We start from the raw sequence: 24492 nt of genomic DNA, 5'->3' as shown, positions 1-24492 counted from the left end.
CAGTGTCCAGTTGCTTCATTCTGTGTCTTTTGTGCCTTGAGAGCTGATGGCAGGTGTGTCTTTTCTGTTGGGTTTCCAAGTGTGAGTTCAGGGAGGATGTCAGAACTGTTGCTCTAACTTGCAGGGGAAGGCGGTGAATGTGAGATTGCCGTATGAACCCCAGATTCCCTTTTGAGGTTTTTTTCCAAACCTGAGAAGATGGAGCCTAGTGACTGAGGAGCTTTATCTATGGAATCACATCATCGGGGATGAAAGGCTGCTGGGTCCATGGTGGAGGCAAGACACTGAATCTTTCTGTGCCTTACTTTTCTCATCTATAAAATGGGGTTATAACTGTGAAATGAGATGATATACATGAAGAACTTCAAACACTCCCTGTCACATTGTCATGTTTCAAGCTTGCCAGTGATCCTTATGATGTGATCGTTCTTTTTAAAAAAAATTTTAACCCTCACCTGAAGATATATTCTTATTGATTTTAGGGAGAGGGAGAGAAAGAGAGAGAGGGAGAGGGAGAGAGAGAGAGAATCGATGGATTGCCTCCCGTATGAACTCTGACTGGGAATGGAACCTGCGACCTAATTATGTGCCCTGATGGGGAATCGAACCCGCAACTGTTTTTGATGTACAGGACGACACTCCAACTGGCTGAACCAACCGACCAGGGCTAATATAGTCATTCTTACGGTTATTCTATGATACATTCAACACAGAGGTTTAAGCTGTGACTGTCACAGAGTAGTCTCTCCAGCCTCAATTTTCCAACTGATCCCCTTGTCCCAAAGCGCCCCCCTCCCGCAACATACATACACACACAGCTTATCATGCCTTATCCTGGACTTGCCCAGACTTTATTCATATGCTACCTTAACAATTTGCTTAAATCAGTGGACCACATATGCTATCGTTTATTTAATATTTTTCTTTAAATCAGTTCACTTTTCATATTAATGAAATTGTTTTTAATTACTTCAACTACTACCTTTTATTGCTATAGCAACTAATATGTGTGTGTCTTTCTATTTTTCTAATCTGTGCTAAAATAAATAAAGTGTGGGGTTTTTAGGTGTTTGTCTGCACACACATCCCCCCACAGTGACCTGGCCTCCAGCGTGTGAGCCCCACATTGGAATCGCCGCTCCATCCATCGCTCTTCCCTGGCCTCACAGTGTGGACTCTCCTCTGTGCCTGGCACAGAGGACTTAGTGCCCTGTCAGTGATGCCTCATTTCTGTTTACACCTGGTGAACTCCTGCCCACCAAGGTGCTGCTTCAATGTCCCTTCTTCATCTGCCCTTCCAAGTGGCTGCTGGCCACATCCTCTGATCTCCTGGCATCTGCATACCAGGCGAGGACCGGCCATGTCTGTCTTGGTCTCTGCAGACTGTGAACTCCTCCAAGACCAGGAATTCATCTTCTCCTCTGTACCCTTTAACTAGCAAGGGCTCTGGACACAGTAGGTGCCCACAATTGTGGACACGATGAGTCTGCTCTAATGAGAAATGGGAGTCTTCAACGTGGAGGGGTGACATAGTGCTAGAATGTTTATATATATATATATATATATATATGTGTGTGTGTGTGTGTATGTATGTATATATATAGTTTATTGGTTTCTAAGAGGGAGAGGGAGAGCGAGATAGAAACATCAATGATGAGAGAGAATCATTGATTGGCTGCCTCCTACATGCCCCCTACTGGGGATGGAGGCGGCAACCCAGGTATGTACCCTGACCAGGAATCGAACCATCGAACTGTGATCTCCTGGTTCGTAGGTTGACACTCCACCACTGAGCCACACCAGCAGGGCTGAAATGTTCTTTCTGAAGGTTGAGGATGGGCGAATTGTCCTGAAAAACAGAATTCAAAATTTACTCCTCTTTTTCCTAATTCCTTCTCTTCTGCTTGCTGTCTGCTTCCTCCCAGGTCATGAGCAGCCGTTTCCTGCCCTATGACAACATCGTCACCGACGCAGTGCTCAGCCTTGACGAGGACACCGTGCTCTCCACCACGGAGGTAAGCACCTTCGGGCAGTTGCCCCAAACCCCGAGGTACCAGCGCTTCTTTCTCCTGTGCTTTGGCCAGATCGGAACCATGTTTCCCAAGTTCCTGCAGAGCTGGTTTTAATCAACCCAGTTCCTGTGCGCACCTTGCACCCCCCGGCACCCTGAGGAGGCATCTTTCCCTTTGTTTTCTCTGCTAATTGGCTCCTCATTTGCATGGCTGTACCTCACCTCTCCCCTCCTGCCTGCCCTCATTTTTTGTTTTTAAACTGCACAGCCGCTGGCAGGTGCAGAGAAGCACCAATGGGAGGCACCCGCGTAGCATCACCTTGCAGCCACTCTGTCCGGAGCAAGCAGTCTGCTCCTGCCCCAGTTACCTTATTGCCCGTGTGGGTGTGCATTGCCTCTGTTAGGGAACACTCCTGTGGGTTCTAAAGGCAGCTTTTCTGTCCTGGTTTCAAGTGCTCATTTTCTCTCACCCACATAAGAGCAAATGGTTTCACTTTAAGGCCGAGAAGGAGATCCCTGCTATTTCAGACAGTCAGGTATGTGTGCCAAAAATAAGACTGCACGGAGAATGCGTGAGGAGGAGAGAGAGCAGGGGAAAGATAGATATGGTAGAAAAGCAATTTTTACCCCTCGAATGAGTATTGATCTCTGAAACCTTACTTTAAACCATGCAGGGGACCAAAGGCAGTTATATAAAACTGTAGTCTATTGGAAATACATCATTAATGGTGGCTGCTAAAAAGTGTGGCGATATAGCTACTTATCCCTTTCCCTCCTCCCTTTCTTTTTTCCTTTTTATTCATAATCATTTTTCTTTCCATTTAAACATGGACACCTCCCAGCATGTACTTTCCTGGATGCCAGGCTGATTCCTGTGGCCTGTTGCCCACATGGCCAGGACTCGGGGTTACCCTAAGCTACCAGTTAGTGCTGCTTTCTTGAAATTCCATGGGCACTTCCAATTTCCATCAAATGGAATAGAACAAACGCTATACCTAGTGTCAGCCTACATAACCCCAGGACAAAATATCCTGGGCCTCACCTTTGTAAAGTGCTTTCTATGTAGCTGAAGCTTTGTAGGTACTCGGTGAATGAATGACTGGAGGGGTGCGTGCTGAGGGGATGAAGGTGTGAACTCACAGCCGACTGTGATGTGTGAAGGTCAGCAGGAGAAAGAGGCAGAAGGAGAAGCCATGCCTAATGTTCCCAGGAACAGACAGCTATGAAATACGGGGTGCGGGACACTCCGCTTGCTGCTTCCTGCGAGGGGAGCTGGCATTCCAGGAGTACATGCATCCAACAAGTGTTTGCTGAGGGATTTCTTTGTTCTGGTCTGCATGCCAGGTGCTTTGATTACACAGTTCCTGCCTGTAGCCATCACAATCTTGGCAGCAAACAATTCAAATCAGGTGGTTCCAATGGAGGGATTTAGGATGATTTAGAGAGGTAGGTGGGTGCGATTAAAAGGGCTCCACAAGCGATAGTGAGGCACCTGGAGAGTAACAAGTGGCTCCCAGTTCATTATTGAGCAAGTCTTGACCCAGCATTTTCCACCACCAGCACCCACTCAGCATTCTGATTTTTGTGTTTTCTATGATCTGTACAGACAATTGTGTATAGTGTTCGGTTTTATAACAGCCTGTTTGAATTCACTTATAGTTAAAAGAAAATTTAAATATATTGATATATGTTTGTATGGAAAAAAAAACCACACGAATGGAAACAGCTCCGACCCCTGGGCTTGAAGGAGCCGGGGAAGGAGATGGTGTTTCCAGAGTCCCCTAGAGATGGAACTGGGAGAAGAGGCTGCCCTACAGGTCCTGGAGGGACATGGCAACTGCCTGAACTCTGGTGCCAGAGCCGGGAGGGCACAGGGAAGCAATCCCCTGACCTCTCTCTCCGTCTCACCTTCACTTTTCTGCCGATGGCTCCCACTCACCTAACCCAGTCAGCCACCAGCCAGCAGGAAGACCAGGCTGTGCCGTCCACAGGGTTCCTGCATCAGGGTACAGAGAGTGACAAGAAGAGTAGAGAGTGGGTCTCAGAGAAAGAGCAGGAGAAGCATCCCATGGCCGCGGTGGAACGTACAGTTAAGACAACGACAGCATACCCCTAAACCTTATCCTATTTCCTGAAGAATGGATTCATCGCCACTCCTCCTCCCCTGGGCACAAGGCAATTCGTCTCCCTCTAGGATTTGTTTTCCCCACCGCAAGGTGAAATAACTTTCAGCTGCTGTGATGTAGCCACGTGCTGGTGAATTTCTTCTCAAAGAAGAGTGGTCCCAGCCTCTGGGTGCACACGGGGGGGAACACATGTTGTATGTGAAGTAATTAGGAGTCAACGTGGGTTGAAAATGATATGCAAATGTTAAGAGGCTGGCGGTCTGGTTTACGGTAGCCAGGTGACCAGGGGAGTGGTTGTGTTGCCTAAAATGGTCCATGACAGGGTTTCTCTTTTCTTTTTCAGGTGAGTAGATATTGGTTCGTTTTATTTCTTCTCTAAGGATTCTTAGCTTGTTTAAATGTCTCTCTGTGGTATTAAGGAGAGGTTTTTAAACAGCCTCCTTTAAAGGGTATTAGATGTAGTTGGTTTATAGTTATTTACATTTATCGGGGTTGCTGCAAATTCTCAAAAGAAAACAGATGTTGGTTTTTAAGAGAAAAGGCCATGAGCTGACCTTTGCCTTCTTTGATGTGTTAATGATCTGCATGAAAGCAGAACTATCACCAGAATCATAGTTTTATCTGAATTTACTTTTGAGTTCCTTTGAAATGACTTGAAACGGCTCTGAGATAGCAAGAAATCCGTGTGATGAAAACACCCCACCGGGTTCTCTAGTAGTTTCCAGTGTGTGTTTCCTTTCCAAGAACAATGGAAAACCCTCGAGTACTGACAGGCAGGCCGGTCCTTTGAGAAGGCTGAATAATACTCTGTCCCATCAGTCAGCACCATTAGCATTTGAATGCCAGTAAGGATATGCAGATGATCCCAACCTGATTTCCATTTTCTGGCACATACTGTCCATTTTCCTGCTGTCTTTTAACTCGGAGATGCCCCATGCCCCACCAAGTGACTTCCCAGAGGTTCAAGAGCAGAGCAAAAAACTCTTCACAATACCCGAAAGGTGAAAACAACCCTAGTTCGGTGAACCACTGAATAAACAAACTAAGCATGCTATGCCCACACATTCACACATTTATTCTGATTCTTAATGTTGGGGTAGGAAGCTATGTTGTTAAGGCTTTCTTATCTGGAGGTAGGACACCACACTCAATTTCATAAAAACTTGAATTTATGGCTGCTTACAAAAAATGATGACTTCTGTCCTGGCCAGTGTGGCTCAGTTGGTTGAGTGTCATCCCATGCACCAAAAAGTTCCATTCCCCCCATCAAGGCACCTGCCTGGGTTGCAGGCTAGATTCCTAGTAGGGGCGTGCAGGAGGCAGCCATTGGATGTTCCACTCTCACATTGATGTCTCTCTTTTTTCTTTTTCTTACCCTCTCCCTTCCTATCTCTCTTAAAAAAAAAAAAAAAAAAAAAATCAATAAAAAAAAATGATGGCTTCTAATTAAGCTTCCCAAAATTCAGAGTTAAAAGGGACCCTACAATCACCCAGGCCAGTGTTTCCCAAAAAGTGGTTAGTGCATATTAGTTTTACATGGTTCACGGCGAGCCTGTAGTTAACGTAACACATTTATTTACTTTAATGTTTGTTAGAAAGTAATGTGGCCAGCGATGTGGCTAGAATTTCACTGACATCTTTATCTAGGTCCTAGGATGAGGCTAGTGAGGAAAAACAAGCAAACAACAAAAAAAGAACAGGCAATTGAAAGAAAAATATTCAGTAACACATTGAACGTGTGGCCTGGGAATGTGTATGATGAAAGCTTGGGAAATATTGATCTAGGCTTATTTGCTTTGTCTCTTCTTTTAGTTGAGGTAAGATTCGCATAGCATAGAACTGACCATTTTAAAGTGTATAGTTAGTGTCATGTGGTACATTTACAGGCCGTGTAGTCATTACCTCTGTCTTATTCTAAAACATTTTCATGGCCCACAAAGGAAACCCCGTACCCATTAACCAGTCCCACTCCCTAACCTTAGGAACCACTAATCTGTTTTCGGTCTCAATGTATTAGCATATCCTGCACCTTCATGTAAATGGAATCATATACTATGTGGCCTTTTGCGTGTGGCTCCTATCACTCAGCATCATGTTTCGAGGTTTGTCCATGTTGTATAGGATGTATATCAGTATTCCATCCCTTTTTCTAGCTGAATGTGTGGGCATAGCATGCTTAGTTTGTTTATTCAGTGGTTCACCGAACTAGGGTTGCTTTCACCTTTCGGGTATTGTGAAGAGTTTTTTGCTCTGCTTTTGAACCTCTGGGAGGTCACTGTGCCGAGACTTGAACTATTGGTGGAGTAAATGAAATCTTCATTTTCACTGCTTATCAAGAAGTCGTAGAGCAGTTGTCGGGTGAATGTGTAGCCTGTATAAGAGAGAAATTGCTTTCAGCGCCGTAGCAACAGAGCTAAAAGAGAGGTTATGAAAACAGTACACACTAAATCTGAAACCTGGCTCTGCCCCTTACAGCTCGGGCAGATTATTTCAGCCCGCATATACCTTAGCTTCCCTCTGTGTAATATTGAGAATAGAACATTATCTTTTCACAGAATTAGGCTTACGTGAGTTAAACATGGAAGTACTTATAACCACTGTAAGCATTACACAGTTAGGACCATTGTATGGTAGTTCACTATTACTATTTTTATTTTCACTTTCTATATTATTTTATTTATCATCATCCATGGAATGATCATAGGGAGTCAGATGTCAGCTGACACATATGAAAACAGACTCTTTGCTAATTATAAATGTTAGTTTATAGCGTATTCAGAAATCCCTGCTTTGGGTTATTCTAAGCACTGGAAAGTCATGTAGCTGCATTTCCTTTAAATTAATCCTGAGGCTTCCCCTGGCCTTGTCCTCACTTATTCTTAGTGCTTTTTCACTGTGATTGCTTTTTCTAGCTGTCCCTGGCGAGAACCCGAGAGGCCTGAGTGTCTGCTTCTTGATGATGTGTGCTCTGTGTTCCCCTTAGACCTTGGGTGTTGTGTGAAACATCTTTTCTGTCATTCTCAAGAGGATGCTCTTCTTTCAGTCCCTTTGGCTTTGCCGTGTGCTGGTTATGATGTATGCTGGATATTCATACTCGGGATGTACACAGGAAATCTCCCGTGTGAAAAACAGACACATTTATGGCTCACGTGAATCAGGGGTCACGTGCACCTTCGGGTGGGAGGGAGGGAGCAGCTGCTTTTATGACTTGTTTTCTAGCTCGAACAGACTGGATTTCTAAAAGGCCCTATCAGCAAAGGTGGGGTTTCTTCTTCTTCTCTCATTTCTGCACTAATCTGAAGTTCCTATAACCGAAAACATTAAAATGTGCATAATTGTGGGGCAAAATGTCAAGCAGTCAGTTTGATTTGCTGATGAGTACATGGGACCAGTGTTTCGCAACAGTGGCCGCTTCGAGTTACAAAGGAGCAGGGGAAGGGAATGTTTTGTTGACGTTGTTAACACTGTTGATTGCTTGTTTGGCCTGTGTTCTGCCTGCAGGTGGATTTCGCCTTCACCGTTTGGCAGAGCTTCCCTGAGAGGATTGTGGGGTACCCAGCGCGCAGCCACTTCTGGGATAACTCTAAGGAGCGGTGGGGGTACACGTCCAAGTGGACGAATGACTACTCCATGGTGTTGACTGGAGCTGCTATTTATCACAAGTGAGGGATTTACACGGCTCACGTGTTGAGATTTTTATATACTCCTTGTGTTCGTTTCTGACTGCTGTATAAGTAGGAACTTGAGTCAAGTCTTGTTAGCAACATGAACGGAAATTCGGTTGCATTCCCCTTTTAAGTTTTGTTGATGTGACCAACATGTGTCTTTGAAACCGATAAAATCTCTTGGCTTACTGCATTTCCAGTAATTAGGGTAGAGTAACATCTCCATGTCTGTCTTATAGTCTAACAAGGGGAGACACCATATACATAATCGTTCTATAGTATGTTAAGGTGAGAAGTTACATAGTAAAAAGGCAAAGTAGAGCAGAGGCACTCAAAGAGAAGGGGTGGATTTGGGGTCAGATTACCAAATTAGTTAGTGTTTCTGACTCAATGGTGAATGAAATCCCCACTCTTCGGCCTTAGTGAGGTAAACACACTAATCTTTACCTAACCGTTTTAGTAAAGAATAGAGGCTTCTGCCATATCAGGGATAGAGTTGAAATGCACAACGTATAAACATTTAGGTTGGCGGAACCTCCATCTCAAGATTATACCTCTCGGAAGTTCATTGTTCCCTTTCTTCTTGCACTGCCACTTAATGAATCTGATTCATTCAAATGATTAAAAATAAATAAATATATGCTATATGCCTCTCCAAAAAAATAGTAGTGTGAAAATAATTCAGATTAATATGGGTTCTACACAATAATTGACCACCAGATTAATTGGGGTTTTGCTCTAACTGTTGAAATATATAGTTTATAGGCCACAAAAATAGAACAATATATTGTTGGATTTGGAGTTATAGGATAATCTTAAATACAGTTCTGATTAAACCAATAAAAATTGTAAAGCAGCTTGTAATAATATATAGATTATGTGTAAGTTTTCTTGCCATCTAAGTGTTCGGTTTCTTATCAACCAGCCTGATATTAAAGTTAGGAAGTTAGGCTAGGCAAGCTATATCTTTCATGTATCTATTTACTTTGTTTCTTTATCTGAATATAGGAATAATAATAGTACTTACATCATAGATTTTTTATAAGGATTAGATGTGGCATTTGTTGTAAAGCACTTTAGAATGTTATTGGGTATACAGGGTGGGGCAAGAGTAGATTTACAGCTGTGAGTACACAGAACAGAGTTTATTCTTGTACTATTTATTAAATGTTGTATTATTTTCCGTACAAACAATTATAAACTTACTTTTGCCCCACCCTGTATAGTAAGTACCATAAGTCATAGTTATCATCATCATCATCCATGATATGTGTAGGGATCCAAAGAATGGGTATATGTTTTCTGTCAAAGAAGACCACCATATATAATGATGGCCCCTCGGGAAATGTCTTTGGTTTTTACAGATATTATCACTACCTGTACACCCATTATCTGCCAGCCAGCCTGAAGAACATGGTGGACCAGCTGGCCAACTGTGAGGACATTCTCATGAATTTCCTGGTGTCTGCTGTGACAAAATTGCCTCCAATCAAAGTGACCCAGAAGAAGCAGTATAAGGAGACAATGATGGGACAGGTAAGAGGACTCTCCTTCCTTGCTTTGCTTGATGGTGGTTAAGCTGGAGGTAATGAGGACTCATTCTTCTTCTACGAAGCCTAATGAGGGGACATCAAAAAAACAAAATGAAAACCCACATCTGAAGTATCTGAGAGAGTAAATGGCTGGCACATGGATAATTTGGAAGGCATAAGTCAAGGGTATCTTTATGTCAAGATTATGCATGTGACCTATAGAGACTTTTTATGTAAGTTTGTCATCAGTGCTTTATTTAATGAATAGCTAATAATACTCTCAACACAACCTTCTGGTGGTGGTTGTTGAGTTGGGTGAGCATCATGATGGTAGGCCAGGCCTTACAGTTCTAGAACCAGCATTTATAAGCTGTAGGCAAGTCATTTGCCTTCTGAAACTCAGTTGGCTCATCTTTAACATGGAGATGGGGAAATCTGCCTCACAGGGTTGAGAAAACATATATGAAAGATTTTATAAAAGCAAAATATTGCATTGAGTCATAAAAATTTAGTACTGAAGATACTCGCTAGGAAATATAATCCAATTTTCTCTTTTTATAAGTAAGGAAACTAGGACCCGGATGATGTAAGTATATTGATACAAGTTGCCCAGTGTGTAAAAGAACTGGAAGTTGAATCTCAGGCTCTGTTATTTCCGCTGCTTGTACCCTCGCTGCCCCCCCCCCCCCCCCGGCCCTTACCCCCCAACCCCCCCGGGCAGGGTCCCCTGTCAGGATGATCTGTATACACTGGCTGAACTAACCCTTATTCATCCTGCACAGAGCTCAGTACTGTAAGTAAGAAGTCATAAACCTTAAGTGAGACCTTTAGATCTACTCGAATTAAATCATAGATTATCATCCAACAGGAATTGAGTCAGCTGTAAAAGACATATTTTAACATGGTTATATCAGTTTCATTGTTTTGAGTGTTCCATTTACCTTGTTCTAACCGTTATTGAAAATCATTTACAAATCTAGCTTTTGTAATGAAAAATTTAGCCAGGCCTAACAATTGATGATTTTTCATTCACTAAATTTAGTAAGAGCAGCAAATTGATGGGATTTTAAGTTTACAAAATGCAGTCATTCAATAGTTACTGAACATGTATGGTTTATGTCAGGCACTGTGCTAGGTCCTGGTTATGACACAGCTGCTGTCCTAAGTAAGCAAAAGAGTCTAGTGGAAAATTCTGTTTCCCTCTCACTACTAAAAGAGGATGCAAGAGGATTTGCAAGAATTTTTAATCTTTAAGGCTGAAAGGCTATTCAAATTCAAGCAAGATGTATTGAGTGTTTTCTGTGTGCCCAGGTATTTTCATATATATTATCTCATTTAAGGATACACATTCCTTTAATATTGTTTGCTCAGAGAGTTCTATGAAATTCCCTGAGGTTATATGCTGATTAAGGGTAGAATTCTAATGACACATGATTTCTTAGGGGTTGGTTTAATGCCCTTCTCATATATTTACCTAATTCTACCAAACCAATATTTCTAATAAGTTTGCACATCTTTTGAGGACAAATCTAAATTTAGCCTTAGGTGTCACTAGCTGTGTCTAGTTAAACATGTACTCTATTTGCTCCATTCTTCCCATCAAACACATTTGTTTATTGAATGTGTGACTGGTGAGTTCAATGAATATCATACTTGAAGATTGTACTTTTATTACACTACAAAGATACCCTCTCTACTATGTTGGTTGACTCAAAATAAAATCTAGAGACAAAAAAGTTACCTGAGTGATCCAACGGACTTTTAAAAAATTATTTTTAAGAGAGAATAAGAATGAGCTTACGCTCTTGACAGTATTTCTGTTTGCATATGTGGGCACTTGCCCTTGAGTGTCTTGCCCTTTGAGAACGAGTGGACCAATCCAGAAGCTCATACCAACTTAGGAACAGTGACATGTCTTTGGGACTGTCTCCTCTGTTGTGAACTCAACTGCTGAGGTTAATTTGATTTACCAAGCAGCGTTCTCCTAGTATAAGTGGTCAGGAATGGAACCTGAGCTCTGTCCCTTTCTAGCCTTGAACAAATAATTTTAACTTCCCTGAGCCTACTTCCTCGCCTATACAGTGGGGATGTGATTACGAGGTAGATAACTTGACCAGGTTGTTGTGACGCTCATATGAACTTCATGAAAACACTTAACAAATCATATTTTGTTTGTTTTTCTGCTGTTCAGAGGTAACTTGACATTTGTATTTACCTTCAAGCATGTTGACACTTGTTTTAAAGTGACTCAGTGATTTTCACAGTCAGATGTACCTTCCTATGAGAGTATTTTCTAACAATGCACCAGGATTCGAGCACAAGGATCATAAACACACACACATATACATCATTAAGCAGTTGCCTAATGACATAAATGAGTTTGTGTTCTGCTCCCATAATTGGGCAGCCCACCTTTTCCTTGTTTCATAAAAACGTGGTTTTAGAGACATTATGCTTAGTCCATCTATTTAAATTTCAGCCCTCAGGTCATTTCAGGTTTTCTTTTAAGTCAGTGTCAGTCACTCATGGTCTAAAAATATTTAACCAACCTTCGGAGCAACACAGAGAGCTAAAGAGATGGGATCCATCCTCAAGCAAGTAAACAAAGCTTTTGAAAACTGTCTTTGAAACCACAAACACATTGTTAGTCATAATATTTCATCCCAAGTGCAAAGAGAAGTTTATATTTAGTGACCATAGTAGTGGAGGTTCAACTGGTAAGTCATTTACTGAGCAGAGAATTAGTCATTCCATGTGGGCCATTGTTTGCATGGGTGTATTTAGCATTGAGGCAAGTAGCATATCTTAGGAAAACCTTCTTCTGATGAGGGTAGAAACCAGGATCAGTGCCTGAATTTTCATCAAGCACAAGGATGGGGAGATTTGGGGTCCAGGCCTGACTTGGTTTTCTGCATTGCCTCCATCTCACCTTTCCTTTCGCTCACAATCTTCTTCCTTGTTTCTCTCTTTTCCCCAGACTTCCCGGGCTTCCCGCTGGGCTGACCCCGACCACTTTGCCCAGCGACAGAGCTGCATGAATACGTTTGCCAGCTGGTTTGGCTACATGCCGCTGATCCACTCTCAGATGAGGCTCGACCCCGTCCTCTTTAAAGACCAGGTCTCTATTCTGAGGAAGAAATACCGAGACATTGAGCGACTTTGAGGAACCCAGCCAAGTGGGGGAGGGGAAGCGAGAAGGGACTGGGGTCAAGCTGCTCTCTCTTCCCAGTGCAGATCCGCTCAGCCACGGGGCCAGATTGTGCCAAGTAGCCAAATAAACTTACATGAACAGAATGACACAAAATAAAAATTTTAAAAAGGCCAATGAGAACTCGACTCCTGGCTCCTGGGACTGCATCGGACTGCTCCAAACTCACCTCACTGGCTTCTATGTCCCAAGACTAGGTTGTGTACAGTTTAATTATGGAACATTAAATAATTATTTTTGAAATGATTGCTATGCAGGTTTAAACTTTTTTAATGATCAAAACTATTAAAAACCAGAGTTCTTTCTTTAATCAAAATTGTGTTGGTTGTGACTATTTCAAAGCTGCTGCTCCTCTCCCCACAACACCGTTGTCATTGGTCGTGCGGGGTTTCCCGCAGTTGCAAAAGCTCAGACTTCATGGGCCACAAAGTAAGTCCCTCTGTCCAGTGTCAAGAAATAATTGAGCATAAGTTAAGACAAGTTCATTATTCAACTCTGCCAGTGCAAATTGTTTTCCACTTTGAATTTGCAGATCCACTTGAACTTTATTCTCTAAAATGTCGCTGCATGAGAGAAAGTATTATGACTTCAGGTAGACAGTTCTAACTGAAAACTTTGACACCTGTAAGTATGATCATCTTCTTCATTGGGGGGTAGGGGAGTTAGGACCAAGAAAACACTAGTATAATGAACAGATGTTCAGTTTGCTCAAGGAACCATTCAAGCAATCACCAGCAAGCATGCTAGTGGGATGGGAGTGTTGACCCACAACAGTAACCCAATTCTTTTCAGAGGAGGGGGCTAGATTATGCATTCACCCGTGGACCTGGGTCTGCTTACAGATAGGAAACGCTCTGGTTTAAAGGCAAAGGAAGTATATTGAGAATGAGTATATGGAGAGGAACAGGTTATTATTTACAAGACAGGCTCTTTCATGTTTGTGATATCTCAAGTTTCAGAGTTTCTCTATTGAGAAAAAAGGAAGAGGGTATCCATTCTCACCACTGAACATGAGGATTGTTGAGAAGTAACCTCACCATGGGGACCTGGAGACCATTTTTGGTCAAAACATTCTTGTTTTGAGCAAGAATCTGGCACCCAAAATAATCAGAAACAAATGTAAACACCTCTATTTCATTTTCATTTTTAAATCTGGAGTCGTTCAGTTGTGCTTCTGGTTAAAAAGAAAGTTTCTATCTCTACAAACGCTGCTTTGAGCTTTTGATTATTGTAAAACTGTAAATAATCAGCTAAAATATATATATGTATATCACTTAACTCCATTGTAAATGATGGAGAGGAATCTTCTAATACTGAATGCTTTCTTCTACTTGGAAGAAGCAAGAGAGATTAGAGAAGAGAAAGACATTATTGTTCCAACCATCTCTTATGCTGAATAAACAAGCACTTTAGTTCCATGCCACCCCCCCCAACCCCCCACCAAATGCTCCTCAATCTCATAAATTTACTTCCAATGTTGTTTAGAAGAAAATTCCATCACAGAATTCTGTTGAAATAACTTCAAGTGCCTGGCTTAGGCCAGTGGAAACCATAAATCCAGGAGACTGTAATCCAACCTTGCTTTGTAGACAGCTGGACGGGAAAGAGGACCTTGCAGTGAGAGTGCAGGGAAGGAAGGTGCTGTAAACGAGGGAAACGGTATTTGCAGAGGTCCAGAGAGATGACTCAACATGCTCCCTAGCGACAGAGTGAAGACCAGAGCCCACACTCCAGATGCTGTTGTGAGTGGTGTGCAGGTAATGAAGTTCAATGAAGGGGGCTTCCTCTGTAGCCTCATGACTCGGAACAGCTCCCCAAATCACTCTCATTCAATCTGACCCAGCCTTAGCCACTCTCAATCATGTGACCTTTCCTTCTAAGTGTATGTGATTATCTCTTAAGTGTTGAACAATAGTTCTTAGGTCCATAGTCTTGCCCCTTCTTTCTTTCTAGCAACATGCCCAGTCTAATAGTTTTCATGCCATTCAAGCTGCAGCTCTCAGTGATGTGAAGGGGTAGCAATTAATCCTTATTCAGCTGGCCTTTGCAAATTTGCATTGAAATTAACTTCTTGAGACTGCCAAATTATTCGTGTATCTTTCTCCTTTGCAGAAATGAATGCAGTGTTTTGTTCAAAGACACCCCAAGCCAACTTGAAACTCATATTGTCATCTTGGCTTACAAAGCAAGAACCCTAATTATACTAGCCAATCACATGACTGGATTCAGAGAACTGCTTTGCCAGATTTACCTGTCACAGAGCTCACGGGCATATTCTCCACACACAATATATGTTATGTGTTGGGGGGAAAAGATAATTATAAATGAGAACAGGGTCTGACACATCTCCATGGTAGTATTTTACGTCATTGTCTGAGAAAATCTATTTGAGATACTAGCTAGTATATTCTTTTCCTACTTAGCACATACAGCTGGGAATTGAACAATGCTTAGCCAATCAGTGAGACGCAACAATAAGACATAATTTTAATCACTAAGGAAAGAACTATATTTCCGTGCAGCAAGTTGACAAATCACAGCATCTCTGTAGGATGTCAGGAGTTATCTCTCAGCCAACTCCAGTGATAGCCAGAGGTCCCTAAGTGGGCCCACACGAATTGCTAAGAAGCCAAGAGCAGAGAGTGCAGTGCCAACCACGTAATGAGTTACATGCAGAAACTCCAGCGAGGACTGGACCACATAGGATTTCCACACAACAACTTTTTCCAGTTCCACATTAGGACACATGATCTTAAATATTTTTGTAAGCTGGCTTATATATTTATATATATGAAAAGTCTTATAGGTACTGAATCAAGCTTGCATTATATTTAATATACTGTACATATATCACCTTTGTTGAAAACAATAAAATGACCCAACATTGAGACTGTGCAGAAAAATTCATGAAGTCATCATTTGCAGTCACATGACAAACGATAACATAGGTGAAATCAGCATACTTTCCAATTAGATGCTTCAGGAGAAAACGAAGTCTCTTGTACCTGGAATCTTAAGTGCATTGCACTTGAATTTCTTCTTGTTACAAAAGGTGCTCAAAGAAGGATCAATCTTAGTTGCTTCCTTCAGATTTCCCTTTAGGAGGGATTTTTGTTTTTCATGTGCAGTAGGTTCTGGAATACCTGGCCTTTCATAAAGGTTACTAACCTTTCATTTAATCAGGGGTAAGATGGAGAGACCTTTATACTGTTTTTATTTTTTTTTCAAAAGCAGCTCTTGCTTGGCCAGTGTGGCTCAGTGGTTGAGTGTCAACCTATGAACCAGGAGGTCAAGGTTCAATTCCTGGTCAGGGCACATGCCTAGGTTGCAGGCTCGATCCCCAGTAGGGGGTGTGCCGGAGGCAGCCGATCAATAATTCACATCATTGATGTTTCTATCTCTCTCTCCCTCACCCTTCCTCTCTGAAATAAATTAGAAAACATATTAAAAAATAAAATAAAAAAGCAGCTCTTGATTTAAGAACTAATTAATTTTTAATCAAACCTGTTTAAAGGGTGGGAATGGGAAGCAGGCAGGGAACCTCACCAGGTGAGACTCTGAATAGGATTCTTGCTGAACAAACTGAATTATGGATTCAAAAGCCGAGGCAAACTTCTCAGACCTGAAAGTGTCTACTATTCCCTCAGGTCTTTTTTTAAAGAACCGGTTATTGCTACGAACTCTCATATAAAAACATCCCTGCCTTCGAATAGTTAATACATTCAAACCATAGTGTTACATCAGGACCTGGGTTACTGAATTCATTTACCAGCTTCCCTCTGCAGCAACTATGGACAAGGACCTTTCAGATGGCTTTGTCCTTGGCCAGGCTTAACCAGAAAGTTCTTGTCACTGCTGGCCTCATATTCTCAGGCATGCTTGGTGGGAGCAAAGTTGTTTTGACTTGAGTTCTCGGTGAGTACATATTCATAACCTACTGTGCTAGACTTGACCCCTTAGTCTTAGAGCATCAGCATGGAAGAGATTAGCTTATTTCTTGACTCCAAGTCTAAACAAATGGGATCGAGAATCCTAAGAACATAGTCCCTCCCATTAATTCAGTATTTTATTTTATTTTTTTTTTGCAACATAATCTCAATAATAAGATGACTCCCGGAAACCATCTCCCCTTTTTGTCCTTTCCAAAAATCAAAGGATTTTATTGCTATGTTTTTTACTTAGCAGGGATTGTCTGTAATTGTCACTAATCTAAGGTTTCAATATGTCCCGTATCAGGAGTCTGGGGAGTTACCCAAGTTGGGGACTTCCACAGCCCAACTAAATAGGAGAGGAAGGCTGTATTATTATCCTCTGGCACGAGAGATGAAGGGGGGACCACAGAGACAGCTGCACCCGCAGATGAGCATGGTCTCCACTTGTGTGAAAGCAAGGCAAGCCAGCCTTCCAGTCTCTCGATTTTTGTAATGATTTGCCTTTTAGGCCTCAAAGGCCAATTCATTTCTGCAGTAGTTCTCTGTTCTTCTCCTTCAGGAATACACCCCTTTCCTTTTGGTTGTAATTATTACTAAAATCAGGGCCATGCAAATGACCTGGTTACCATGAAATGAACCTTATATATTTATTTTGAGAGAGAAATATGTATACGACAATGTTGCGAGGTAGAAGAAAGCGAAAACTGGAACTATTTTAAGAGACAAAAAGATACCTTATTTTATATACGATGTACCTTTGGAACAGTTTTCTAACATGTTGACGATGTTTTTGTAGTGTCAGCGCAGGTCTTTTCTGAAGTGTTTCCCTCATTTGTTAGAGACTATGAATGATGTGGTCCAGTTAATCCCGGACGTGTGAGAGCGAGCCTGTGAGAAAATGCAAGGCCACCGATGTTGATTTACTTCACAGACCCGTGTAACTTTCTGTCTGGGTTTTGCCATCCAAGATACATGGTCTTAGAGTGTCACCAAAGACGTTTTCCTTCCAATCTATGGGAGAAGAAAAAGAAATTATTAATAAACGACATGACTTTCCAGCTGCGTGGTTTTCATTCCATCTTTTCTGTTGACCACAGGCAGGTGTCCGTTTTCAGAAGGATTCAGTGGGCTCCATGGAGCGCGCGTGGAGGTTCTGGGGTAGACAGGGAGCTGAGGCTGGACCATGTGTGCTGGCTGGAGGTCAGCCTTGCAGCCTCCCCGGGGCCCGGGGCCGCCAGCACAGCCAGCCTCCAGGCCAGCTGCTGCTGGTGCTGTTGGCAGCAGGCCAGGTGAGCGGGGTGATGTGCCCAGTTCACAGCGTTCCGCCACGCGGACCCTGGGACAACGCGGCAGGGCTGGGCCCCGAGCATCTGGAGCCTGACAGCTGTGGCCATTACCCCCTTTGGTTTCAACTACTGCCTAGAGCTCACGGATGACTGGCTGGCGATGCATTTATTAGACTGGCTTTTCTCAAAGAACGCATAGCGGTTCTAGATGTGGATGCAGCTCATGGCTCAGGACCACGATAGTGCTGTTCTGTGGCAGGAGGGACGGTCCTTCTCATTCTCCACTTTCCTCCTTCCTCGCCAGAAGCATGGGCTCCTCATCTCTTCTACCCTTTTCTTTGGATGTTAGTAGAGAAAAGACACAAATGTCACGTATTTACAGGGGAGGAAATGCCAAATTACATGTAGGGATGTTGATTTGTTTTATGTTCTGTATTTCAGTTTGTCCATCTGTAAAATGGTGACTTAAAAATATTTCTTGGCAAATATTTTCTGAACAACTACCGCCTACTGAGCACCGTGCTAGGTGCCTCCGAGGGACTGGAGATGAGAAAGATCCTTCTCCCTCTTCCCAGGCAAGAGAGGGAGAAGTCAGGGTGAGGCCGGGCAAGGTAAATCTGACAAGTCGTCAGGGGAGGCTTAGAAAGGAATTTGCAAAGTCCCAGGTTGCAACCAGGACGATGTCGGGACAGTGTTAACTTGTAAAATCTACACAATGTGACTGATGTTAGGATCACTCCCCATGCTAAGGACAAATGAGAAGTCTCCTTGAAGAAGCAGCTTTTAAATCCGGTCCAATTCTACCTCACAGATGTTTCGGTGAACACAATAGCATGCAAGAATACCGCAGGACTCTGGCTTTATAAATAAAAGGTGGGATTGCTTTATAGTCTGGGCATTTCCACCATGTCTATGTATGACCAGAGGAAACGGCAAGTTATTTGTGGACCCCTGGGTCGTTCAACCTTGGCCTCCCTTAATGTTGTGTAGCCTCTCTGATTTGCAGAAATTCAAAATATAGGGGGTTTGGAATTAGGCTGTGTTGCCTACTATTGGATGCATATGCTTTGACCAGTGGTCGGCAAACTCATTAGTCAACAGAGCCAAATAGCAACAGTACAACGATTGAAATTTCTTTTGAGAGCCAAATTTTTTAAACTTAAACTTCTTCTAACGCCACTTCTTCAGAATAGACTCGCCCAGGCCATTGTATTTTGTGGAAGAGCCACACTCAAGGGGCAAAGAGCCGCATGTGACTCACGAGCCGCAGTTTGCCGACCACGGCTTTAGATGATACAGTGGTGGAACTCAGGTACTACAGTGGATTCAAGGGTTGTTGGTTTTGTTTTGTTTTGTTTTACTTTTGGCCGCATTCAGATGAGTTGTCCCAATGTGCTGGTTAAAGTCTTGTCTTCAGGACATAGCCACCCAAGGTCTGAAACCTGCTTCTGCCTCTTGATACTTCCGTGGCCTGATAAAAATTACCTGCCCTCCCTGTGCCTCAGTTTCCTCAAAATAGAACTAATGTATATCTCATAGGATTCTCCTAAGGATTAAATGGGTTAATAAATACAAAGTTCTTAATAGTTCTTGGTATGTAATAAGAAGTATGTAACTCTTACTTATTATTCATGGTTAGCCTTTTGCCAAAGTGGTTTATTTTAAGAAGCTTTCCCATAACATGCTAAAGAGGAAACATACTAAGTTTAACGCTTAGGATGCTGATCATGACCCAAATTAAACTGTGGTCTTTCTAGTGTCATGGGCACCTCTTGCTTTCAATTACATCATGTTTCAATGCCTATCACCAGGAAATAAATCATCCTCACATTCAGAAATGGGGCAATCCATCAGCAGAGATTATGTAAAGTTGAGTTTTTATTTTCCAGCTGCACTTTTTTGAGGAATGGTCTGTTTTTCATTGCCATTTAATGGAATAGAGTTTAGGTGGTTCAGGACTAAAATGAGGTTTGGGTGCCAATTATTGTTTCTCTTCTGGTGGCTTCAATTATATTAAGAAAGAAAACATGTTCTTGCCAATAAATACATTATTTGCCAAGTTTGAATTTCTGTTCCAAACTGAATTGCAAATAACCTAGTTTTCTTGGCGAAATCTACTTGTAAAACAAATCTAAAATGTGTCTTTAATCAGAGAGGATCAGATCATCCCATCTTAGAGTAGAAAAAAAAAAGATTAAGCTATGAGGAGGGAGACCTGGAGGCTATTTTAACCGCTCCCCAGAGATGCATATATATATATATATATACATGTTCTTTTATAATTTGCTTTTTATTTGTTTGTATTTTTTTTAACCCTCACCTGAGGATATGCTTATTGATTTTTTTAAAGAGAGAAGGGAAGGGAGAGAGAGAGAGAGGAGCAGCTATGTGAGAGAGAACATCAATTGGTTGCCTTCTGTACATGCCTTGACTGGGGATTGAACCTGTAACCTAGGTATATGCCTTAACCAGGAGCCAAACCTGCAACCTTTTTCTAGGTAACATGTCCCTTATATCTTGTCTTTAGGTTGAAATAAAGAGCAACAGTGAGCTTCCCTCTCAAATATTTTCTCCTTCCTTCTGGCAATATCCATATCAAGTTAAGTTTTAATAAAGGCATTTTGAGTATCACTGTCCCTCTTCTCTACCAACAGCAGCCTGTTTTTCCTTAGGGGAACCTACCCCTCTCTCCCTCTTTCCTATCATTTGTATGACGCTGACCCCACCCCCTATCCTGACTCCAGGGGAGTTACGTATTCTGTCTGGTCATTGAGACCCTATTCCTGATTACCTGTTGGCAGTTTTAAGAAGGACACACCATCTTTCCTCTAGCATTTTGTGCATAATATAGCGCAGTAAAGATTATACTAACAGTATAGCAAGGCCAGATGTGTTGGAGAGTAGGCATTTAGCATGTCTTGGGGAGACTTCATTGAAGAAGTGACATCTTAAGAAATGAATAGGAATGTAACTGACAAAAAAAGTGGAAAGAGCATTTCTTACAAAGGGACATGAACTCAAACACCCTCCATCAGAAGTATGTAGCGGAGGGAAACGTGAGAGCCTAGATCTATAGGAAAGACATCATCGTAACACAAAGATTTGGTTGGTTTAGTTTGACAAGGCTCAGGGTGACTGCTTGGCTAAAGGCAGGTACCCTAGCAAAAGGGAAAGTATGTAGTAATGATGAGAATAATAGTAGAGTTCTTTTGACTCCCATTTTCTTTCCTCCTAATACAAAAGTTTCAGTGCAAAACACTGGAATTGTGGGTCGTTATCTGATTCTACTGTACTTGTCAGAGAAAGTATGCAAAAGGTAGCAGAAAGATCTGTCTCTGAAGATGTTTAAAATGGAAAAAAAAAAAACGACTTCTATTTCTGGTTAGGATGTAGAAAGTTGCAGGAGATCTTCAGTCTCATTCTTACAGTGAGTACAAGTCTGATAAACTACAATATCATGGCCATTTAAAGCCTGACAGAGAGATGAAAATTGCACACACAAATTCTCTCTCTCTCTCTCTCTCTCTCTCTCTCTCTCTCTCTCAGACTTAACTAAATCTTAGGAACAGACATTCCCTTCCTAGGAGAAGAGTATCCCATGGCTGCTTTCATCATAGCAACCCCAGAATGTTACCCCATCAGAGAGTGTGGCAGGGAGAAGCCATGTGAACTGCACATAAACTTTAGCAGCCACGTGTGGGGCTGGCATGAGGGACTCAAGTTCCTAGGTGACCTGATCACACACTGGCCTGCACCCAGCTGCCATTTTCAAAAAGTAGGAATCATGCTGCAAAACCACTCGGTAGAAACCTGGGCCTGCATGGCCGTGGTAACGTAAAGCTGCTCCTAAAGATGGGGCGAGAGGCCAGGGCTATGCAATGGTAGACACTGTGTAGTTTTGACAGATGTGGAAAATGATCTGTGACTAATTAATTTGTTTTTCTTCATAATCCCAAACCCTTGGCTTTGCTCTGGTTTAGACTATGAATGGATGTAATCTGATCTAGTTTTTCCAATAAATGGGTATGGCAGAGAACATTCCTTAGGTAAGGAAGAGAACATTCAGGGTTTTTTGCTGAATATCATATCTATATCTGTTTCCAACTTATTTGGAGAAAGAAATCTTTTTAAGCCACACACATCTCAGAAGTATTCCATGCTGGTTTCTTCCTTTCACTCCCTATGTCCTTATTTATAGCTTCTAGATATTGGCAGAAACTAACTCTTTCAGCTATTTTTTGCATAACGTTGTCTAAATACTTTATTTTGAGGCCCTTTTTTTTTCACCCATCAACTTGTAGTTGTCTATAAAAATAAAGTTCCATCTACTTAAAAGCAACAAAGTATATAACTGAATTTTAAATTACAAAAACAACTGTCTTCATGTTTTTAGATGGATACCTTAGGCATTTTTCATGGATGCCAAAGTCTACTCCCAAGATGGCCATCTAGGAACTAAGTGTCCTTTGGTGGTTAGCATGGGTCTCAAGTCACCTAGGGGAGTCACCCTACTGCATTACTCAAGGTGGGTCATGGCTCTTACATAAAAATTTGCATTATCTTATTCAGTTATGATTATTCTATTGTAGTGTTTAAGAGTCAGGCCATATTCTGATGTGAAGTTAGGACCTCACTTGAGGAGTGAGGTCATTTTTGATGTAGCAAACAACAACAAAAAAAGACGGATAACAGAAGCCATGTGGGTGAGTCTTAGGTAGGCATGAGTGAGAGTCCTCGCCAATGTCTCTTGAAGTTCTCTTCCTACCAGCACCACTAAAGGAGCTTTAAAAATTATATAGATTTGTAAATCCACATTCAGAGTCTGATTCAATTCATCTGAATATTTAAAAAATGACCAGACATTTCTGATACTTGTCTGCTGCTTATGAGCACTCAGTAATTTTCCATTGCCTCGATCGATGATTGAGTACAAACTCCTTTACATGGTTCGCCAGGTCTCCCATGATCTCAACTATGAAGCCTCTTGGGCCCTTCTAAGTTTCCTCTTTTTTTTAAAAAAAACACAACAAATTTATCATTCTTTTAGTAACTTTGACCTATTTATTGTTGCTTGCACATATTTTGATGTTTTCAGCCTTCTCACATTTACTCATGCTGTTCTTACTGCCTATATCCTATTCTCTTTCCTTCCCAAACCTACAATAAATAATTTTTCACTGGTTCTTCAAGACTGAACTTCTCCCAATGGAGAAGTTCTTACTTTCTTATTAGGTCCCCTTTACCTATTGTACCATATTTCTCTGCATATTTCTTTCACAGTACATATCACGTGATACTGAGAGTTTTCTCTCTAGGTGCCTGTCTGGCACAAGATGGGGAGATATGTGAGGGCAAGGAGAGTGCCTTAGTCACTTTGTGTACCAGTAGTTTGGTGGTACCAACCCAGTTAGAACTCAGTGAGTATTTGTTGACTGAATAACTTGGAAGAACTTGGAGAGCTTAGGCTCATTCAGGTTGGATGGTTAAATATGCCTCTGCAACATGGAAACAGAGTAGGTAGCTGGAAGCACTTTTTCCTGAGGGTCACGTGTTGATGAACTGAACCTCTGAGATCAGAGATAGCACTGTCTTGCCAGTCAGAACACCTCATCTCATGCTTCTTTCATCTTTCATTTTTGCTCCCTGACTTTCATAAAATAATTTTTAAACATACTGACTGGTCCTAGTTTCTGCTCTGCCATGAGGACATAGGGCAGGATCTATAATGAGAGCAAAAGGTTCAAATGACACTCTCTGCCCTCCCACGTGCCCCAACTGGAGGCTCTCCTTTTCCTGCTGGTCTTCAGGCAGCTGATTTCTTGTCTTGTTTTTGTTGGTTTGTTTGTTTCCATTAAATAAGGCAACATGGCTCCACTAGTCATTCATTGATTTACATTCATTCATTTAAAAACTATTGGTTAACTATCTAAAGTTTTATCCTCTTCTCAAAAAAGCCCTGAAACTACAAAAATTAATAAAAAGTCATCAGAAAATCCTTTCTCATCTACTTAAACTACTAGTACACATACACATGCATATACTAACTGGATCAGGCTGCAGGAAGTATCACTAAGAAATTACTTTCTTATCTGAGGCCCTGGTGCTTTCTGTTAATGCACAAGAGTTCTGAGGCTGCATCCGACATCAATCTTAGCAAGCCTAGCACTCAGGAAAGAACACTAGCAGGTGAAGCAGGAAGTTGAGGCTCTTTGCCTCTTTTGTTTTTGACATTTACTTTCCTCTTCTTACCACCAGATGGGTAGTGGTTCATCGGTTGATATATTTAGCAACTTGGAACAAAAATTACCGTGCTCCAGAGAGAGGAAGGAGTGAGTATAGATGATATTTTTTTAATTTTTATTATTATTATTAAAGAAGTTAGATTTTTTTCTATTTTGGTAGTTGGTATGCAACCTTAAAACCATGAAATGAATTACAAATCAGACTATGAGAACACAGAGTAGATAGGTCTGGGACATGTTTCATTGTGGTCTGTTGCCATGAGTGGGATGTGAAGGAATTGACGGTAGCTTATACCCTGGTCCTCCTTCACAGAGGTGCTCTAGCTTAAGTTTAAGGCTTGGGACTAGATATCTTCTGGTAGGGTATTTGTCTGGAGAGGTTGGAAGAAGCATAGACAGTGTTCACATCAAGGAAAAGGGACATTAGAGCTTTGGCCCACTGACCAAAGAGTTATGGGATCGATTCCTGATCAAGGGCACATACTTCAGT

At 41.8% G+C, this 24492-nt stretch overlaps 1 protein-coding gene across 3 annotated transcripts in view; it reads left to right on the top strand.

Annotated features, from left to right (window-relative positions):
* The window catches only part of EXT1 (exostosin glycosyltransferase 1), a 273028-nt gene extending 260170 nt beyond the window's left edge, over window positions 1–12858 (top strand). For 2 of the 3 annotated variants that reach the window (XM_028148050.2, XM_008143373.3), the window contains 4 exons: window positions 1926–2015; window positions 7639–7799; window positions 9167–9338; window positions 12312–12858. In XM_028148050.2, the coding sequence (XP_028003851.2) occupies window positions 1926–2015; window positions 7639–7799; window positions 9167–9338; window positions 12312–12497 (609 nt within the window). In that variant the 3' untranslated portion in view covers window positions 12498–12858. Of the gene's footprint in view, window positions 1–1925; window positions 2016–7638; window positions 7800–9166; window positions 9339–12311 lie in introns of those variants that run through there. The other variant, XM_054708416.1, reaches the window with a different exon arrangement.
* Window positions 12859–24492: the final 11634 nt, after the last annotated feature.

The sequence above is a fragment of the Eptesicus fuscus genome, chromosome 19, assembly GCF_027574615.1.
Source record: "Eptesicus fuscus isolate TK198812 chromosome 19, DD_ASM_mEF_20220401, whole genome shotgun sequence".
Lineage (NCBI taxonomy): Eukaryota > Metazoa > Chordata > Mammalia > Chiroptera > Vespertilionidae > Eptesicus > Eptesicus fuscus.
The sequence above is the reverse complement of the archived record's forward strand: the minus strand, read 5'-3'. Positions and strand labels throughout refer to the sequence as shown.